General features: G+C 42.2%; 1 protein-coding gene across 9 annotated transcripts in view; it reads left to right on the forward strand.

Annotated features, from left to right (window-relative positions):
- Positions 1 to 19,962, forward strand: part of LOC137320757 (teneurin-3) — a 736,578-nt gene that overhangs the window by 607,062 nt on the left and 109,554 nt on the right. For 8 of the 9 annotated variants that reach the window (XM_067982528.1, XM_067982531.1, XM_067982532.1 and 5 more), the window contains 2 exons: positions 422 to 622; positions 6,888 to 7,073. In XM_067982528.1, coding sequence (XP_067838629.1) covers positions 422 to 622; positions 6,888 to 7,073 — 387 coding nt within the window. The remainder of the gene's footprint in view (positions 1 to 421; positions 623 to 6,887; positions 7,074 to 19,962) is intronic. The other variant, XM_067982534.1, reaches the window with a different exon arrangement.

The raw sequence follows: 19,962 nt of genomic DNA on the forward strand, positions 1-19,962 counted from the left end.
ATGTATTGATACTCCATTATCATGGACTGTAGTCATTCAGTCAGTAGGAAGAACTGCCAAAACAGCTGATTCTGGTAGATTATGATGACAAATGGTAAGTCTTTTTTTGTTTTTCTGTCATAATCCTGGTATTGAGGAGGATGTTGTGAAAGATTAGTTCATTTTTCAAGTGCAAAATCCCATTTCCCTACCTCAGAAATATTGATTTTATTGATCTTTGTTCATAAAGTAACGCAATTAGGGCTGAAGAAATTAAATTTTCAGGCCGTTGACCCTACAAGTGTAAAATTTTATTGAGTCAAATTGTTAAATTAGATCTCATCATCTAAAGCACATTAAAGTGAATTAGAGGGCCAGGTCTCGCCAGTCTCTGCTATTTCTCATCTCTTAGGCCAAAGGATGATTTCTTTTTTTCTTCCAGCGGACTGTTTCGACCCGACCTGTTCGAACCATGGAGTATGTATCCACGGGGAATGCCACTGCAGTCCGGGATGGGGCGGTGCAAACTGTGAGAATTCGAAAACCATGTGCCCCGACCAGTGCTCTGGCCATGGGACCTATCTTCAGGAGAGTGGTTCCTGCACTTGTGATCCAAATTGGACAGGCACAGACTGCTCAGTGGGTTAGTAGACAGAGGATACCTTGCAAATCATCCCATAAGTGGTGAAATGTTGAGAGCCTTATTCCCTGAGGGTCTAATGCAGTAGCAGCATACTTACTGAGTTACACAGTAACCTGGTGATGTCTGTCATCAATGGATAGGTTACCTCAGCAAATCTCTCTTCAATTTTAATAGTCTGAGCTGATTAGAGAACTTTGCCTTTTTAGAGGCAAAATGTTTGTGGTGTGCAGACGAGAAACTTCTTTATAGAAACAGCAGCCAGTTAACAATACGATTGAAGTTCTTTCAAAGTGTGAGCTTCGCAATAAAGACCTTTGGATTCTTTCAAAGGTGTAATTTTTTTTTTGTGATAATACACATTGAAAAATGGTCACAACAAGTTCTTCTGATGGCTTAGTGGGTAAATGCACCACCTGGCATGCTACTGAGTCACACAGATGACAAGGAGCTCTCTTGTGCTGAGCCTACCAATCTCTCAGCTGGCACAATTGGCCTTGTGACTCGAGATTAGTGAGAGAGAAAAAAAATATTCAGCTTGGCTTCCCGTTCCTGATCATTGTCCAGTGAGCCTTACTGGAATGTTTGTGAGAAAGACATCAAGTGCAATGCCCTCTATGGTTGAATATTTTCCTGTTGTTCGCTGTCAAGGTCCATGCATTACAAATGACAATTTGGCCAAGATAGTGAAGGGTAGCTCTTGCCCATGGAACTGTACACCAGCATGATTCTATGACACTGGTTTACTTTTCTCCTTATTAACATTAACACTCCGTTCTGGCAACTGTTTGTATTTAGACATTTCTGGCTTGCAAACTAGGTGTTGCTGACAATGTCACTTTAAGTTGACAAATGTCTGTTTTCAAGTTGCTGCATGCCACTGAATCGACCAAAATTCCATTATGGGAAAAAAATACGAGTCTAACCCCAATTCTGTGTTGCTTCGAGCAACTTTCTCTCATTCAATTTCAGTAGATGATGGTAAACCAGGAGGCAACTAGAATATTTATTTTTATTAGCAATTCCTTTTGTTTTCGGCATGCTTCATAAAATGAGTTTCCATTGAGGTGAATCCTTCGAAGGTGCTGCGTCATGTTAGTTGTCAGCTGTGGCTCAGTGGTAGCACTCTCGCCATTGAGTCAGCAAGGATACGGGCTCAAACACCACCCCAGAGACATGAGCATAAAATCTAGGCTGACACTCCAGTGCAGTACTGAGGGAGTGCTGCACTGTCGGAGGTGCTGTCTTTCAGATCAGACGTTAAACTGAGGCCCCGTCTGCCCTCTCAGGTGGACGTAAAAGATCCCGTGGCACTATTCGAAGAAGAGCAGGGGACTTCTCCCCGGTGTCCTGACTAATATTTATCCCTCAATTGACATCACTGAAACAGATTATCTGATCATTATCACAATACTGTTTGTGGGATCTTGTTGTGCACAAATTGACTGCCTCATTTCCTACATTACAACAGTGACTACACTTTAAAAGTACTTCATGGGCTGTAAAGCACTTTGGGGCGTCCTGAGGTCATCATTCTTTAGTCAGGATTGCGCCTGCAGTTCACCATATACAATGTCTAACATACTCAACACGTTCCCACGTCCCACAATGTGTTTGACGAGAAAGACACTCGGTAAAATTCCTCACAGCCATTTGCAGGTTAAAGCAGAATAATCTTTAACCCGGATCCCCCTGAGCTGTTGGCTAAAGTATTACTGGAAGGAATCTGCTTTCAAATCATGCTTCCTGATTGGATCTGACGAGTCAGTAGAAGCAAAAAAGGAGCTTTGAAATTTGCTGAATTGTAAAATTACATGCTTTAAAAAATTATCTCCAAGGTCAGATATGACACTTTTAAAAAAAAAAACACACAAAATAAAAGAAATGGTTGAAGCAAAACAAGTGCAACAAAAAACAATTACTGGGCTCAAAAAAGTTTAGCTGATCCCAACGCACTTAATTAATGGACAAAAGATCAATTAATCATAATGCTGCTCCTTCAGGTGTGTAGGATAAAAAGGCTTCAGCTGTGGGTAAATTAAGCAGTGGTTTGAATGAAAGGCAGAAACTGAATATGTATAGTATGAATTTTCATACTGATGTGATCCTTAGTCATAATAATAGATATAAAATATAAATCTTTCCCATCCTTTTGTACAGTGAAATTTGGAAGGAAAACCTCTGAACAACATGGACTATGATTGGTGATTTCTGTGGTTGCCATGGTGTTCTTTATGCTGGTCATGATCACATGGGCATCTTATTTCTTTTTGTATTGAATTGTTTGTTACATTATTCCAGCTTTTGACTGCCTAATTTACAGGGTTCCTTATTTGGTGTGCACTGGCAATATTAGGAGTTGCTTGCAAAGTCGGTAAATTAGGTGACATAATTTAAGGTACGGCAATATTTCTGAATTAAATGCATCAGCCAAAAGCAAGCCTACTTTGAAAAGTAAATCTGTACTGCGTTGGTTATTGAGTTCCCATCATATGATTTGCTTGAATTTTGACAATGTCACAGGCTCCATTTGTTGTATTTCCTTCTCCAGCTTAATCTCATGAGATGAATTGAGTGAACTGCATCGTGAGGTGTAGATCACTTTGAGGAGTAACTTAATATTGATCTATAGATGAGACATTGGGTTCAGAAAAGAAATGGACAGGTTCCTGAGTCAACACGGTACGTCCGGGCTGAGTGCCAAGGCAGGAGGGAAATGATAGTCGATTGAGCAGAATCTCGACATGACAGAGATAGCTAGATGAGCCAAATAGTCTTTTCTCAGGCTCCGACTTAGTTCAATTCTGAGGTTGGAATCATTAGAAATGATTCACTTAGCAAGGGAAAAATCCAACAAATAAAACCATAGATGTCAACACAATATTTAGTGGCAATGCGACAGTGATGGCAATAAAATAAGAGGACAAATGCGTTCCTGTAAATTACACCGCCAATCAAATTTGAATAATTGCGGCCACTTGACTAATTGACAATCATTTTGCCAGTAATATCTTCATTATGAGGCTCCTTTTGAATGCACCAGGAAAGCAATGACGGCAACCAGTGAATGGATGTATTATTCTGAACCAATATAGACATCAATTATCTCTAATCCCATTTTTCACATTAAAGTTTGAAAGAGAATCTGCTGTTGATATGAGAGGAGTTTTGGCCTGCACTAAATGGGTGGGTTCACTTCTATATTGCATGTTGAGCTGTGCGCACCTCAGACAACAAATGATTGTCTATTTAAGCCCACCTGTTCGGCGCAGATCAGTTCCGACTGTAGCTCCACTATGGCACTTCTATGACTCTCCAGTCTTCCGTGATGAAATTGACGCTGCCAAAACATTATTTGATCTTTGCACAGAAGACTGGCTATTAATTAGCTGCACAATTTCACTTCAATTAAATGAACTTCAATTAAGAAGTTTGTAGCAAAGATTGACACAACTGTGCTTTAAGGTGGTGTGTTAAAGGCTGATAAACACCTTGGTGCTAATGAAAAATTGATTAGATTGATTCACAGGAGAAACAAGGCTCAGGATTAAAAAAAAACTTTACCTCGCAAAGCCGAGTTAATATTTTGCTGCACCGAGGTTAATCAGCTCATTCAAGGTCCTTTAATTGAAAGCTTGATTCAGAAGAGCGGGGAGTATATGTATAAAGAAATCATTGGAAGGAGTACAATGAACAGACAGTTTGTTCCCTGAGCACCGCAGCAGACAGCAACTGATGAAGCTGTGACTAGTCCCAGCTGTGTTGGATGGATTTTTCTGATCATTGTTTGCAGCAATAAGGAAATGCAGCCAGTTTTTTAATGAAACTTTTTTTTAATCATTCAGTTAGACTTTTGACTTTGCACTTATTGCCGCTGACTGCTGCATGTTATAATAGGGTTTGTCCAGCACTATGGAGCTGATTTGGTTATTGTGCTGTGCACACCAAGATGCTTCCTGAACATTAATGATCCCAACCATCAACTTTAAAGTTACTGTAGCGTTTCCCATCGGCCTTCACGGAGCTCAGCATCCATTTGCAGTAGGTCCTCAAGTCCACTGGTTTAACATCCCGCATAGGGTAAAAAGGCCTACACAATGGTGACAGGCTCTTGCACAAGATTATACGGTTTCTATTTGCAGATTGAAAGTCCACCAGACTTCTGATCACGAGCAAAGCATCCAACAGGCGCTATGAAATCTAGATGTTTCTATGAAGACCAAACTATTCAAATGCTCCCCAAGACTTCTCTCTGGTAAAGATTGTAGTGGACACATCGGGATCGGTTTTAACTGCCTCCGCCAGGCGGGAACGGGGCAGTAGCGCGCCAATCCGCCTGCCACCGTTTTTGTGGGGTCTTCAGAAGAGCAATCCAGGCGCCTGCCAACCTGTCTTAGGTGGGCATCCTGGACGGCCAATCAGGGTGTGATTGACTGCACCCATGTAGCTATCAGGGTATCTCTCAATGAGCCAGCAGCCTTTATGAACAGCAGACACTTCCACTGACTGACCACCACCAGCGTATCATGCAGGTGCCTGTTTCCCTGGCAGCTGTCAAGATGCCTACGTACTGCACCATCCCCTTACTCTTGGACCCAGCACAGCAAGTCAGAGGGTGGCTGCTGGGGATAAGGGGGTACCCCCTTTCCATCTGGCTCATGACTCCTCTCCTAATCCCAAGCTCGCCAGATGCAAGACCTGAGCCATTGGACCACTGGAGCTGTCTTTAAGCAGACCACTGGTGTGCTCAAACAACGCTACCACTGCCTGAACAGGTCTGGGGGGCTTTCTGCAATACTGCCAATGGTGCCACGGATTGTGGTCATCTACTGCATTCTTCACAACTTTGCAGTGCAATGGGGACTGCAAATGGAGCCTGCACAACAAACAGGCCTTCCACCGTTTGATGAGGAAGACCCCAATGACAGTGAGTATACAGCAGGAGTGCAACACCACTAGCCTGCAGCCATATCTCTTTGGCAACAGTCGATCAATCATCACTTAATTTGAACTACTCCTTCTCCCCACACTGCATTAGCAGTGCTGAACACCATCTCATACCAGTCCTTCTGACTAGCCAAGTACTTCCAACCATCGACTAACAATGATAAACACCTGACATTGCTGGCTCAGCAAGTCCTATAGAACCGCCCTGCAGACAAAGTCATAATTACCAATGGTGTGACTTTTTAATGGCTTACACAAAGGCCATGAAACAACATTATCATCCACGTGTTGCTCCATTGTGCCTTTCGTAAGTGACCTTTTTGCGACTGCAGTGTTCCTATGAGGTGCTCCTCCAGTGGCTCCATCGTGGGTGATGGATAGCTACTGACGCTCATATGAGGGCTGTTGAGGCGCTGGTGGTCGGCGACCTCTCGGAACTCGGGCCCGAGAGAGTCCGGCAGCAGACTGCAGTATTTCAGCTGCTGCTGGGGCAATCTGGCCCAGCTGGATTCCTGACACCATGGCGGTAAGTGGTTGAGGGGTTGGTGAGGGAGAAGATGTGCTGTCATCCTGAGAGAGCAACATATGCCACTCCTTCTCCATGGAGCCTGTGGCTCTGCACTGATTCACAGGAGAGCAGACTGTAGGAGATCTGTGATACGTTTGAAGCCCTTTTCAGTGCATTTCCTCCAGCCTTCCAAAAGCGGTGGAGATGGTGAAGCCCAGAGGGTGACTGGCACCAGCTTGAACATCGTTCAAAGCTGCAAAAGACGGTGGCACAGATTCCCGTACAGTTGGTCTGGCTGCAGCATCCATAGAGGTGACTACATGCTCCATGGTAGTCTGCGGAGTGCTGATGCCTTGCACCAGAATGCCACACAAGCTGGAAGCAGACCCTCCATACTCTCAGACATAGCGCAGCAGATCCTCGGCAGGCTGTCGATTGCTTCAACCAGTGGTGCGTAGAAAGCAGTCATACAACCCGATGTGGGTTTCTGCCAGCTATTTACAAAATCTGTAAATGTAAGTTTATAATTAGCAAGAAATAATTACTGTGTCTATTATGAAACAGAAGTATTTTTACAGTTAAATGTTTGGGTACTATTGACACAAGGACATTGAGTGCAATTAATTTTTTCCTCCTACTCATTCAGTTGTGCCACACGCAAGGTTGAATGGTAGGTTATTAAAAGCCTGATTTCGGGAAGCAGACAGTGTACTAATGCAGCACTTTTATCTTCATATTCGCCCAAGTATTAACTGTGCCTTGATGAAATGTGAACATGCGCTGACTATTCTGGGTCTGTTTTTTGTTCCACAGAGATCTGCGCCGTGGATTGCGGAACGCACGGCGTTTGCCTCGCTGGCGCCTGCCGCTGTGAGGAAGGCTGGACAGGCACAGCTTGTGACCAGAGAGCGTGCCACCCTCGCTGCCTGGAGCACGGAACCTGCAAAGAAGGCAAATGCGAATGCAACCAGGGGTGGAACGGCGAACACTGCACCATAGGTAGGCCCTTGATGGAGGATAGTATGAAATACGTTTACAGAAATGCTGCCATCTTGTACTATATAAATGCCTGTGGGTGCAGTAATGAGAATATCGACTGGTAACACTCATACTGTTTCTGATACCTGTACATGATTTGATTTGTTTTATAAGAGAATTGAGGGAGGGGGGGGGGAAGTTGAAAATTTTCTTGCTGCTAATTTTCATGGAAACATTTGTCAAAGCAACAAATCGGGACTTCAGTAAAACTGTCAGCGGGAGGAATTTCTCCCCATGTGTTCCTGTAAAATCAGGTATTTGGATGTCTATCCTGCACATAGTATTCTGCACTATAGACTCACAGTAATTCTTCCTTTGGCAATAATGGTTGTGAATGTAACCTTTAACCTCTGAGAAGGTACACCTGGATAATTAGTCAAAGTAAGTTAAGGAAATAAGAGCCCAGGAAATAAATGAAAATTAGCGGTAAGTAAATTTAATACAGATATATCAGGAAAAGTTTTTTTATTTAAGGAGTGATCAATGTTTGGAATAAGCTGAAAACAGATTTTTCTTGCGCCACTGGACCTGCCAAATTTGAGTCAAATCCAGCAGCATTGAGGTAGTGCTGACTGTTCCACTTATTAACCAGAAGGCAGAAAGAAGCGGCTAGCACTGAAGTTGGAGTATTGTAGGAGGCTACCACAACATTGAAGCCAGGGCAGGTTTGGAAGTGTAGGTACCTGGTATAAATAAAGGCAGCCTGAGGAAGCAGGAGACCAACTGTGGAAGACCCAGGAGGGTGGGATGGGCCACGAGCAGAAATCTCCATATATTTAAATCTTGACACATCGAAGTTTTAGCTGTTCCCCCTTTGCAAATCCCTATATCAAGACTCTAGTGTCTGTTTGTCTCACTGTCTTGATATTCAGTTCTAATGGCCCAGCAGTATTATTTTTTTAAGCAGGCAATCTTTCTTTTAATAAAGTAATAAGGTAAGTAGCAAAAATGAAAATGGAAGGAAAATGTGAAGGCTCAAAGGTTATGTCAGAGGCAATTCAATTCAAAGAATGATAATTTTAACAATTTTGTAAAGGTGCTTAAAATCATCTCCGTTATCACTGTGACCTTTTGAGGTTATTTTCTGAGAAACTTACCCTGGAATTTTTTTCCCTTTCAATTTGCACAAATGTCTCTTCAAAGTCAGTCATTTCTGAATCTGTGAATAAAGTGAAAGATCTTTTGCAAAGAGAGTAGAGAATTGTGACCTGAGACTTCAATCAAAATGGTTAAATCTTCACTTTTAGCTCTCCCAACAGCCCAGCAAGTTTGTTCATTGAATAGCTCAGCCAAATTGCATACAACAGCCACATACTTTGTATTCTCTATTTTTACATTTTGAGCCAATCCTCATATATACGGCTTTTCATGATATCATAGTTGGTGCAGCATTGGAGGAGGCCATTTGGCCCATCGTGCCTGTAAGCCATCCAATTAGTCTCATTCCCCTGCTCTTACCCCACAGCCCTGTAAATGTTTTCCATTCAAGTATTTATCCAATTCCCTTTTGAAAGTTACTATTGAATCTGCTTCCACCACCCTTTCAGGCAGTGCGTTCCAGATCACAACAACACACTGCGTAAAAGAATGTTTCTTCATGTTGCCTCTGGCTCTTTTGCCGATCACCTTAAATCTGTGTCCTCTGGTTACCGACCCTTCTGCCACTGGAAACAGCATCTCCTTATTTACTATATCAAAACCATTCATGATTTGAATACCTCTGTCAAATCTCCCCTTAACCTTCTCTGTTCTAAGGAAAACAACCCCAGCTTCTCCAACCTCTCTACAGAACTGAAGTCCCTCATCCCTGGTACCTTTCTAGTAAATCTCTTCTGCATCCTCTCTAAGGCCTTGACGTCCTTCCTAAAGTGTTGTTCCCAGAACTGAACACAATACTCCAGCTGAGACCCAACTAGTGTTTTATAAAAATTTAGCATAACTTCCTTGCTTTTGTACTCTGTGTCTCTGTTAATAAAGCCCAGGACCCCATACGTTTTTTTAACAGCCGTCTCAACTTGTCCTGCCACCTTTCAAGCCCCTAAAATATTTTCCCTACGTGGATTATCACTGCTCCAGCCATCTGTGGCCTACCACTCCATGACTTTCAGCCGTCTAAATCCCAGGCTCAACATGTTGGAAGTCCAGCGCACTACATCACCGTGTCACCCCACTGCACATTAATATTACCATCACATTTTAAGAGTAAGATTTTATTTCTGGTCGGTTTTCTCCTCCCTTCCCCCCGCCCCACCGTCTGTGAAAGACGTTCACCCCTTGTTTGGGTATTGTTCCACGGGTGCTGGTGTCCTCTGATACATGTGTGAGACTTGATGGTAAATGTCAGCAGGCTGTTTGATTTGGGGGAGGAAGGGCGCATACCTGAGCCAGATCCTGTCTTCACTTGATGTCCACACATGCACACTTTCAGCAGTAGTCGCTGAATAGTGATTAAGAGCAGGAAAAATGGTCAATTTTCCTCTCTCTAATCCAGGGGCACTCAAGTCAATTGTACTGAGATCAGCTAATGTCTGGATAAGACAGGGGATCAAACCTGGGACCCTCTTGTGCTACTGGATAGCCATTATCCATTGGGAAAATCCTAATAATATAAAATTTGTAGAAAATTACTATGCTGGATTTGGCGTGAAAGAAAGAAAATGGATGTTTCGGGTTCATGGAATTCCAAGTCGGAAAGGGAATACAAAGCTATTAGTTCCAGAATCATGGTATGGAAACTAATAGGAAGTTTGGATGAGTAGGCCAGATGGACCAATGGTCTTCTCCTACCCAAAACATTACTAGGTTACTAGACGTATGAATGGAAATTGAAATTTCCATTGTAAGACTGACAAAAGCACTATTAGTTTCAGGCCAGTGTAATCTAAGCCATATTTCTCTGTAGCAGGAAGCAGACAGGTATTCCAGAATGCATATGTGCTTTTGCATTTCCTGTCCTGGTGAGCAGCATGTCCTCTACTCAAGCCAATTGAATGCTGGGAAAGCCAACCAACATTTTTAAAAGAAAAAGTTTTGATTCAATGATCTTGTTCTGGTGCTCACTTCCTGTAATGCCTTCAACACTGGCATGTTTATCGAATGACATTGATTTTCATGTACGTGCATTTCGGCAATTCAAACAGACACTTGCCTCAGGGAAATTCTAATTCCTTTAAGCTGCACGCAAAGGTGATGCTGGGGTGGGAGGGGTGGCAGAATAAAAGCAGCAGTCTGTTTTCATTCTAATGCTTCAATACAGTGGGGAACTGGATCATTAACAAATGCAAAGAGCTGATCCGTTTCCTTCCACAAAACTACAGCCGGCAATGCTGAATGATCCATCAATAACACATTAGGACTCAGAACATGCAGAGAGACATTGCATCCTGCATATTTTGAAATGATTTGCCGGAGGTGTACTTAATTTTTTTAATTGTCACATTGTGTCCTTAATTCTCTTCTTCACTGTTCGGTTACCTTGACATTTCCCATCAAAGCAGCATGTAACTGGGAGAACCCTGACAGTGTAGTCAAATGCCATCAATTGGAATATCCTGGTTTCAATGAATTTCCTCATTTGACAGATCATTTCATTAAGCAGATCCCCACTACACCAGTTTAAGTGCGATTGAGTCAATTGGTCAATGAGAAAATGTCCCCTGTGAAGCAGTCATCATTGTTCCCAATCTGTGACATTAATGTTCTGCACAGTCAGTTGAGTAGAAGAAATGGCTCGGGCTCCTTGTTTTTATTGAATGAGTTTTGAATTATTGAATGTTTGCTGAATGATTTGGCACATGGTGCATAAATCACAAGGACGAGGAATAAGTGTTGTTGGAGTTCTCATTCATTGTTGGTTGATTTTTCACTTAACAGTTGTTGAGTTCATCCTGGAGATGGGCTATCTGCTGTGCACGTTATGGAGTGATGGAAAAATGGGCAATTCCCATAGCAATTTTCTCCCTTCCCTTCCCCTCCCCATCCCTCCTGAAGACATTGACTGCTTTCTGGGAGGTATAATTCCACAAGCACCAATTGCCCACCAAGTGCTCAATCAAGAGGCCATTATTGGTTTGTCAGTAGGCTATTCGCCAAACTGGATGCGGTCTTCGCTCAAACTCCTCACCCACGCATATTTCCAGCTGGGGTTGATTGATAGTGATTAGATCAGGGGAATCCCAGCCAATTTTCATCTCACTAACCCAGGAAATGCTGAGGTCAATTATAGCACCCCTAATGCTGATCAACTGAGATCACCTGACTCAGCACAGAATGAAGTAAAGCTCAACTATTCACTGGATAAACTTGCTGTGCCATGAGAGATGGGGCTGTTTTTTTAAATAACAGAAATGGTGTTGGGGCATAGATTAAACAGTTATAAATGATATCAAATATTGGCAAGCTTGCTTCATGGCCCAGTCGACATTTGCACTGCCTAATATGGATCTGGGCCTTTATAGATCAGGTAGGCAGCAGGTTTGATTTCCCCATCCATTGGTGCTGAGTTAGCAATTCCCAACCAGGGCAATGGTAGCGGTGCTACAACAGGTCTCCAGTGAGAAGAAAAATAATCAGGGGTTTCCACTTCTGATTACTAATCAGTGATTCCAGGTGGAAAATGCGTGTGAGGACAAGACCATGCTCGGTTGTGATGTCCCCCACAGTCCATGCTCACACATTATGAATGGCCACTTGTGTGAAGTAATGGAGAAGTGGCCGACACCTGCAGAACTGTGCCACAGCATGCGGGCAAGGAGAATTTGAAAACATATAGTTGACCATAGAAACACAGAAAATAGGAGCAGGAGTAGACCATTCGGCCCTTCGGGCTTGCTCCGCCATTCAGTATGATCATGGCTGATCTTCTATCTCAATACCATATTCCCGCTCTCTCCCCATACCCCTTGATGCCTTTTGTGACTAGAAATCTATCTATCTCTTTCTTAAATATATTCAGTGACTTGGCTTCCACAGCCTTCTGTGGTAGAGAATTCCACAGGTTCACCACCCTCTGAGTGAAGAAATTTCTCCTCATCTCAGTCCTAAATGTCCTACCCTGTATCCTGAGACTGTAACCCCTCGTTCTGGACCCCCGAACCAGGGGAAACATCTTCCCTGCATCCAGTCTGTCTAACCCTGTCAGAATTTTATATGTTTCAATGAGTTCCCCTCTCATTCTTCTAAATGCGAGTGAATACAGACCGAGTCGACCCAATCTCTCCTCATACAACAGTCCTGCCATCCCAGGGATCAGCCTGGTCAACCTTCGCTGCACTCCCTCTACGGCAAGTAAATCCTTTCTTCGGTAAGGAGACCAAAACTGCACACAATACTCCAGGTGTGGTCTCACCAAGGCCCTGTATAACTGCAGTAAGACATCCTTGCTCCTGTACTCAAATCCTCTTGCAATGAAGGCCAACATACCATTTGCCTGCTGCATCTGCATGTTTGCTTTCAGTGACTGGTGTACAAGGACACCCAGGTCCCTTTGTACATCAACATTCCCCAATTTATCACCATTTAAATAATACTCTGCCTTTCTGTTTTTCCTTCCAAAGTGGATAACTTCACATTTATCCACATTATACTGCATCTGCCATGTATTTGCCCACTCCCTCAACTTGTCTAAATCGCCTTGAAGACTCTTTGCATCCTCCTCACAACTCATGATCTCACCTAGTTTTGTGGTCGTCAGCAAACTTGGAAATATTACATTTGGTTCCCTCATCCAAATCATTGATATATATTGTGAATAGCTGAGGCCCAAGCACTGATCCCTGCGGTACCCCACCAGTCACGGTCTGCCACCCCGAAAAAGACCCATTTATTCCTACTCTCTGTTTCCTTTCTGTTAACCAATTTTCAATCCATGCCAGTATATTACCCCCAATCTCATGTGCTTTAATTTTGCACACTAACCTATTATGTAGGTCTTTATCAAAGGCTTTCTGAAAATCCAAATAAACCACATCCACTGGTTCTCCCTTATCTATTCTGCCAGTTACATCCTCAAAAATCTCCAGTAGGTTTGACAAACATGATTTCCCTTTCATAAATCCATGTTGACTTTATCTAATCCCGTTGATATTTTCTAAGTGTCCTGTTATCACATCCTTTATAATGGACACTAGCATTTTCCCTACTACTGATGTTAGGCTAACCAGTCTGTAATTCCCTGTTTTCTCCCCCTTCTTTTTTAAATAGTGGGGTTACATTTGCCACCCTCCAATCTGCAGGAACTGTTCCATAATCTATAGAATTTTGGAAGATGACAACTAATGCATCCACTATTTCCATGGCTACCTCTCTTAGTACTCTGGGATGCAGATTATCAGGCCCTGGGGATTTATCTGCTTTCAGTCCCATTAATTTCTCCAGCACTTTTTTTACTAATGCTAATGCCCTTTAATTCCTCCTTCTCACTAGTCCCTTGGTTCCCTAGCATTTCTGGGAAGTTATTTGTGTCCTCTTCCGTGAAGACAGAACCAAAGTATTTGTTTAATTGCTCTGCCATTTCCCTGTTCCCCGTTATAAATTCTCCCATTTCTGACTGTAAGGGACCTACATTTGTCTTCACTAATCTTTTTCTTTTTACATACTTGTAGAAGCTTTTACAGTCCACTTTTATGTTCCTTGCAAGTTTACTTTCATACTCTATTTTTCCTCTCTTAATCAATCTCTTGGTCCTTTTTTGCTGAATTCCAAACTGCTCCCAATCCTCAGGCTTGCTACTTTATCTGACTCCTCTTTGGATCTAATACTATCCTTAATTTCTTTTGTTAGCCATGGTTGGGCCGCATTTCCTTCTGTGTTTTTGCACCAGAAAGGAATGTATAATTTTTGCAATTCATGCATTCGTTCCTTAAATGTCAGCCATTGCCTATCAACCATTATGCCTTTTAATGAAGCTTCCCAATCTATCATAGCTAACTCACTCCTCATACCTTTGTAGTTTCCTTTGTTTAGATTTAGCACCCTTGTTTCGGATTGGGCGACTTCACTTTCCATCTTAATGAAGAATTCTATCATGTTATGGTCACTCTTCCCTAAAGGACCCTGCACAACAAGATTATTAATTAACCCTTCTCATTGCACAATACCCAATCTAGGATAGCCTGTTCCCTGGTTGGCTCCTCAACGTACTGGTCGAAAAAACCATCTTGGACACACTCCAGGAATTCATCCTCCACAGTATTATTGCTAATTTGGTTTGGCCAGTCTATATGCAGATTAAAGTCACCCATGATTACTGAAGTACCCTTGTTACATGCATCTCTAATTTCCTGTTTGATCCCATCCCCTACATTACCACTACTGTTTGGAGGCCTATAGACAACTCCCACCAGCGTTTTTTGCCCCTTGGTCCTTCTTAACTCCACCCAGACTGATTCTACATCTTGATTTTCTGAGCCAATATCCTTTCTCACTATTGCTCTGATTTCATCCTTTACTAACAACGCCACCCCACCTCCTTTTCCTTTTTGCCTGTCCTTCCTAAATATCGAATACCCTTGGATATTCAGCTCCCAGCCTTGGTCACCCTACAGCCATGTCTCTGTAATTGCTATTATATCATATCCGTTTACATCTATTTGCGTTGTTAATTCATCTACCTTATTATGAATGCTTCATGCATTCAGATACAGTGCCTTTAGATTTGTCTTTTTAACATTTTTTGACATCTTAACATTTTTCTGTACTATGGCCCTATGGTCTTATTACCATTTTTTCTTACCCGGACCCTATTTGTTATCTTTTGTTTGTACGCTCTGTTCCTTCCTGACATAATCTGGTTATCCTTACCCTAATCACTTTCCTGCACTGCTTCTTTGTCATTTCTCTCCACCGTGACCCTCCCCCTACCTTATTTAGTTTAAAGCCCTATCTACCTCCCTAGTTATTCGATTCGATAGAGCTCTAGTCCCAGCATGGTTCAGGTGTAGTCCGTCCCAACAAAACAGCTCTCTCTTTCCCCAGTACTGGTGCCAGTGCCCCACGAATCAAAACCCACTTCTCCCACACCAATCTTTGAGCCACGCATTCCTGTCCCTGATCCGATTGACCCTGTGCCAATTTGCTCGTGCCTCAGGTAATAATCCACCTTTGTGGTTCTGCTTTTTAATTTGATAATGAATATCCCATTCCCAAAAATATCTGATGTGATTCTTGTAAGAATCAGATTGTTCACCAATACTTGGTTGGACAATAACTCCAGCAAATTTTTGTGCTGTTTCTGGGAACATTCACCTGAATCTAACCAGGAGTCCATGGAACAGAGATATTCCAAAAGTCCTCCTCCAAAATATTGATAATACTATATTTTTGGGTAGAATCCATTGCAGATTTACTTTGGATTAAAAGTCAGACTGGTGACTTGTATGGCGCTACCACCATCCTTTGTTCAACATTTTCAGGCAGATGCATGGGATTTACCCAAACACAGGAGAGCAACGACAGTTCTATTTTGCCATGGGAAGTCCCATCTTTCCACACTTTACATTATCTGTTGCCCTTCGACCCAATTTATGATAGGGATTGAGGGGAGTTACATTTTGTTATTGTGAACCTCAAATTCTCCAGTTCTTGCTGCAAATCGTGACCCCCCAAGTAAGTGCCTTCTGTAAATTGCTATTAAATCCCCTGCCTTTGTGCCTAGCACTTTTCCAAATGGAGAAACAAATAACTGGCTTGTATTTTTCTGAGTTGACAGATCATCCTTTTTTCACCAACGAATCTTTGGGACATGTTTTTGAAATTGTGTCGGAAACAGCCGTCAGCAGGAGCTGCAGTTAATAATGCCCCTGCTGTTTCCTTGGCTTTTTTTTTCCCTTTGCTGATTTCAAATGGAATTTCAGTGAGAGTTGGGGGATGGGGTGATGTCAATATTAATCGCGATGTGCCAATAATTTGGCCTAATTGACTGTACTAAAACTGATCCATTCTCCAGTACGGCGTAACATTCTTTTGCCTGAGTGTCAACTTATTCTAGACAAATTTTTCATGTAAATTGGTCAATTTGCATGAAGTCTATACATTTCTGTTCTGGCCTGTCAATGCTACTTCAAAAAATTAAAAGAAAAGTCTTTAACATCAAACATGGGTGGTTGACACCATCTGTTTGTATTGTTTGCCTGGGGCTTTTTACTCACACTGTGAGATACAAACTGTAGCTCTTTAATTGTTAGTCTTTGGAATGAACGTGGCCATGACTAGAATTAATATTTAGTTCCATACATATGTAAGTGCGTATAAAAATGATGGTTAAATACCAAACTCCTAACTGTAGATAAATGTCAGTCTTGTGTTTATTAATTTATTCCCCTGTGGCTAATGGAAGTAAGAGTTTAGCAGTGTTTAAACTTCTCATTTTCCTCCATACTCTGAGCACGAAAAAAAGATAGCACCAGTTGCTGCAGCTTATGTTCCGTCCCCCGAAGGTGCTTATTGGTTCGAGCTTGTATCTGCCTCAGTTCACTTGTCTCTGCAGAAAGCAGTTTGGTTTGAACGAAATAGCTACTAGACGATAGTGACGAAACAGGACTGCGCTAGAGGGGATCTCTTTTTTTAAACCTACCTGAATTTAACGTGAGCTTTGCTGCCATCAGAGAGGAACCTGCAAGTCAGCACAAGTTTAAATATCTGTTTAGGAAACTTTCAAAGATGACAATAGCAGAACTTAGAAGGAATCTCCCACAGCACCACCTTCAAGGTAGCAATGAGTGGGAATGGGAAACATCGCTGGCTCCAATCCACACAAATTGGTTTTGCAATTGCTACAAGTGTTCGGAGAGAGCCGGGCCAAGTTACAACACCTGCTTTTTGAATTTATTGGTGGATTAAAAGAGAACTTTTTAAGTGTAGAAACATGAATACTGACAACAGCACTCTCAGATCAGGTACTTGTAAGATTAATATCTTTCTCAGCCTGCTTTATCAACTGTAATTAAAACCGTTGAAACACAAATGATCATTCTATATCCTTTTATTTTCTCAGGCGGTTGTCCAAGTGCTAGAGATTAAAATATATGGGGGGCAGATTTTCCTGTTTCTGCATATTGGGTCAAACTGAGGGCTCTGAATAAAGGATTATTGGCCAGGAAGAATCCCACTAGTTTTCCATCTGAAAATCAAATAGACTCCCTTAAATGTGCTCTGCCCCATCCCATTTTTAACAACAAATTGTTTCACAAGAGGCGTAATCAAAAAAAATGGTCACCAAGCCAAAGAAAGAGATATTAGGAGGAGTGATCAAATGTTTAGTCAAAGAGGTGGGATTTAAGAAGGGTCTTAAGGGAGGAGAGGCATGCGGAGAGGCATAGGGGTTTAGGGAGACAATTCCGGAGTGTGGGGCCTAGGCAGCTGGAAGAACAGTCACCAGTGGTGGGACAAAGGGAAAGGACATGCACAAGATGCCAAAATCAGACCAACAGAGAGTTCAGGGAAGGAGAAGTTGGAGGGCTGGAGGAGGTTACAGCGATGGGGAGGGATGAGACCATTAAGAAATTTAAACACGAGGACGAGAATTTTAAATTTGACGTGTTGGTGATCCGGGAGCCATTGTAGGTCAGCAAGCACAGGGGTGATGGATGAACTGGATCTGATACAGGCAGCAGAGTTCTGGATGAGGTAAAGATTACGGAGGGTAGAGAATGGGAGGCCAGCCAAGAGAGGCATTGGAAAAATCTGGAGGTGACAAATGCATGGATGAGGTTTCAGCAACAGATGAGGTACTGCGGTAGGGGCGGAGGTGGGCATGAAAGGCTGTATAAATGTAAGTCTTTTCTTTCTTTTAGCTACATAGCCAAAACAGTAGAAGACAAGTCAGGAAATGTCATGATCAAACAGTACAGTGCTCTGGTCAGATTGTACCTTGAATACTGTGTCCAGTTCTGATCACTGAGAAACAAGGAAAACAGTCGAACAAACAGTGGAAGCAAAACAAAGGGACTTTGGTTCAAACTAATAAGAAGTAACTTAATATCTGTAACTGATATCAGGAAGTCGTCTTCATGCAGAGAGTGATTAACATTTGGAATGGACTTCCAGGCAGTGATGGAGGTGAGAACCCTGGAATCATTTAAGAAACAGTTGGATGTTGCAATAGTGGGGAGTGTAGGGTTGTTCAGAATGGATGAATTAAGGTGGGTCGAATGAGCTTCCTCATCTTTAAGTAAACTATCACCTTGTGAAAAGGGATTTCTGGTTTTATGCAAAGGAGTATTGAACATAAAAAACAAGGATTTTCGAATTTGTGTAGAAGTTGTTTGGACCACAGTTGGAGTACTACTTGCAATTCTGGGCACCTCATTATGAGAAAGAATGGTCTTAGAACACCAGAAATAGGTTATCTTTATAAAGAAAGCCTCTGAAAATTGGGCCTCTTCCACCAAAAAGCGAAAGTTGAAGGTGATCTAATGAAGGTTTTGAAAATTATGAAAGGTTTTGAGAGACGAAATAGTCAAAGATTGTTTCCATTAATTGAGGCATCAGTAACCATGGGGCATAGTCTCTGGATCATTACTTGAATAATGTAGGGGAAGTTTGAAGAATTTTTATGTCACACAGAGTTATTAGGAACATGGAGTGCTTTACCATACGTGCCTATTGCGGTGGAGAATATCATCATTTAAAAGGGAATTGAATAAATATTTGAAAAGGAAGAATATAAAAGGACACGGGGACAGAGGAGGGAGATGGAATTCGAAAGCTCCAGACAAAGAGCTAGTGCTGGCATGGACAGGCTGTGCGAAATGGCCTCCTTCTGTCTTGTAAATTCTATCATCCTTCTTCTGAATCGTTTCACTTCATTGCCTCACTGAATATCAGCTGTAATCAGTGCAACTGCCATATTTCTGAAGTAAACCTACTCTTCAATCAGACATTTAAAGCAACATTTTTGTAAATTGTTTAGTTCGTGCAAAATCATACCTTATGGGAACATAGGAATATAGGAACAGGAGTAGGCCATTCAGCCCCTCGAGCCTGCTCCGCCATTTGATAATATCATGGCTGATCTGTGATCTAATTCCATATACCTGCCTTTAGCTCATATCCCTTTGGTTGCCAAAAAGCTATCTATCTCAGATTTAAATTTAGCAATTGAGCTAGTATCAATTGCCGTTTGCGGAAGAGAGTTCCAAACTTCTACCACCCTTTGTGTGTAGAAATGTTTTCTAATCTCACTCCTGAAAGGTCTGGCTCTAATTTTTAGACTGTGCCCCCTACTCCTAGAATCCCCAACCAGCGGAAATAGTTTCTCTCTATCTGTTCCCCTTAATATCTTACAAACTTCGATCAGATCACCCCTTAACCTTCTAAACTCTAGAGAATACAACCCCAATTTGTGTAATCGCTCCTCGTAACTTAACCCTTGAAGTCCAGGTATCATTCTAGTAAACCTACGCTGCACTCCCTCCAAGGCCAATATGTCCTTCCGGAGGTGCGGTGCCCAGAACTGCTCACAGTACTCCAGGTGCGGTCTAACCAGGGTTTTGTATAGCTGCAGCATAACTTCTGCCCCCTTGTACTCTAGTCCTCTAGATATAAAGGCCAGCATTCCATTAGCCTTATTGATTATTTTCTGCACCTGTTCTTGGCACTTCAATGATCTTTGTACCTGAACCCCTAAGTCCCTTTGGACATCCACTGTTTAAAACTTTTTACCATTTAGAAAGTACCCTGTTCGATCCTTTTTTGATCCAAAGTGGATGACCTCACATTTGTCTACATTGAATTCCATTTGCCACAGTTTTGCCCATTCACCTAATCTATCAATATTCCTTTGTAATTTTATGTTTTCATCTACACTGCTTACAATGACACCAATCTTTGTGGTAAACTTAGATATGAGACT

Source organism: Heptranchias perlo, chromosome 4 (assembly GCF_035084215.1).
Source record: "Heptranchias perlo isolate sHepPer1 chromosome 4, sHepPer1.hap1, whole genome shotgun sequence".
Lineage (NCBI taxonomy): Eukaryota > Metazoa > Chordata > Chondrichthyes > Hexanchiformes > Hexanchidae > Heptranchias > Heptranchias perlo.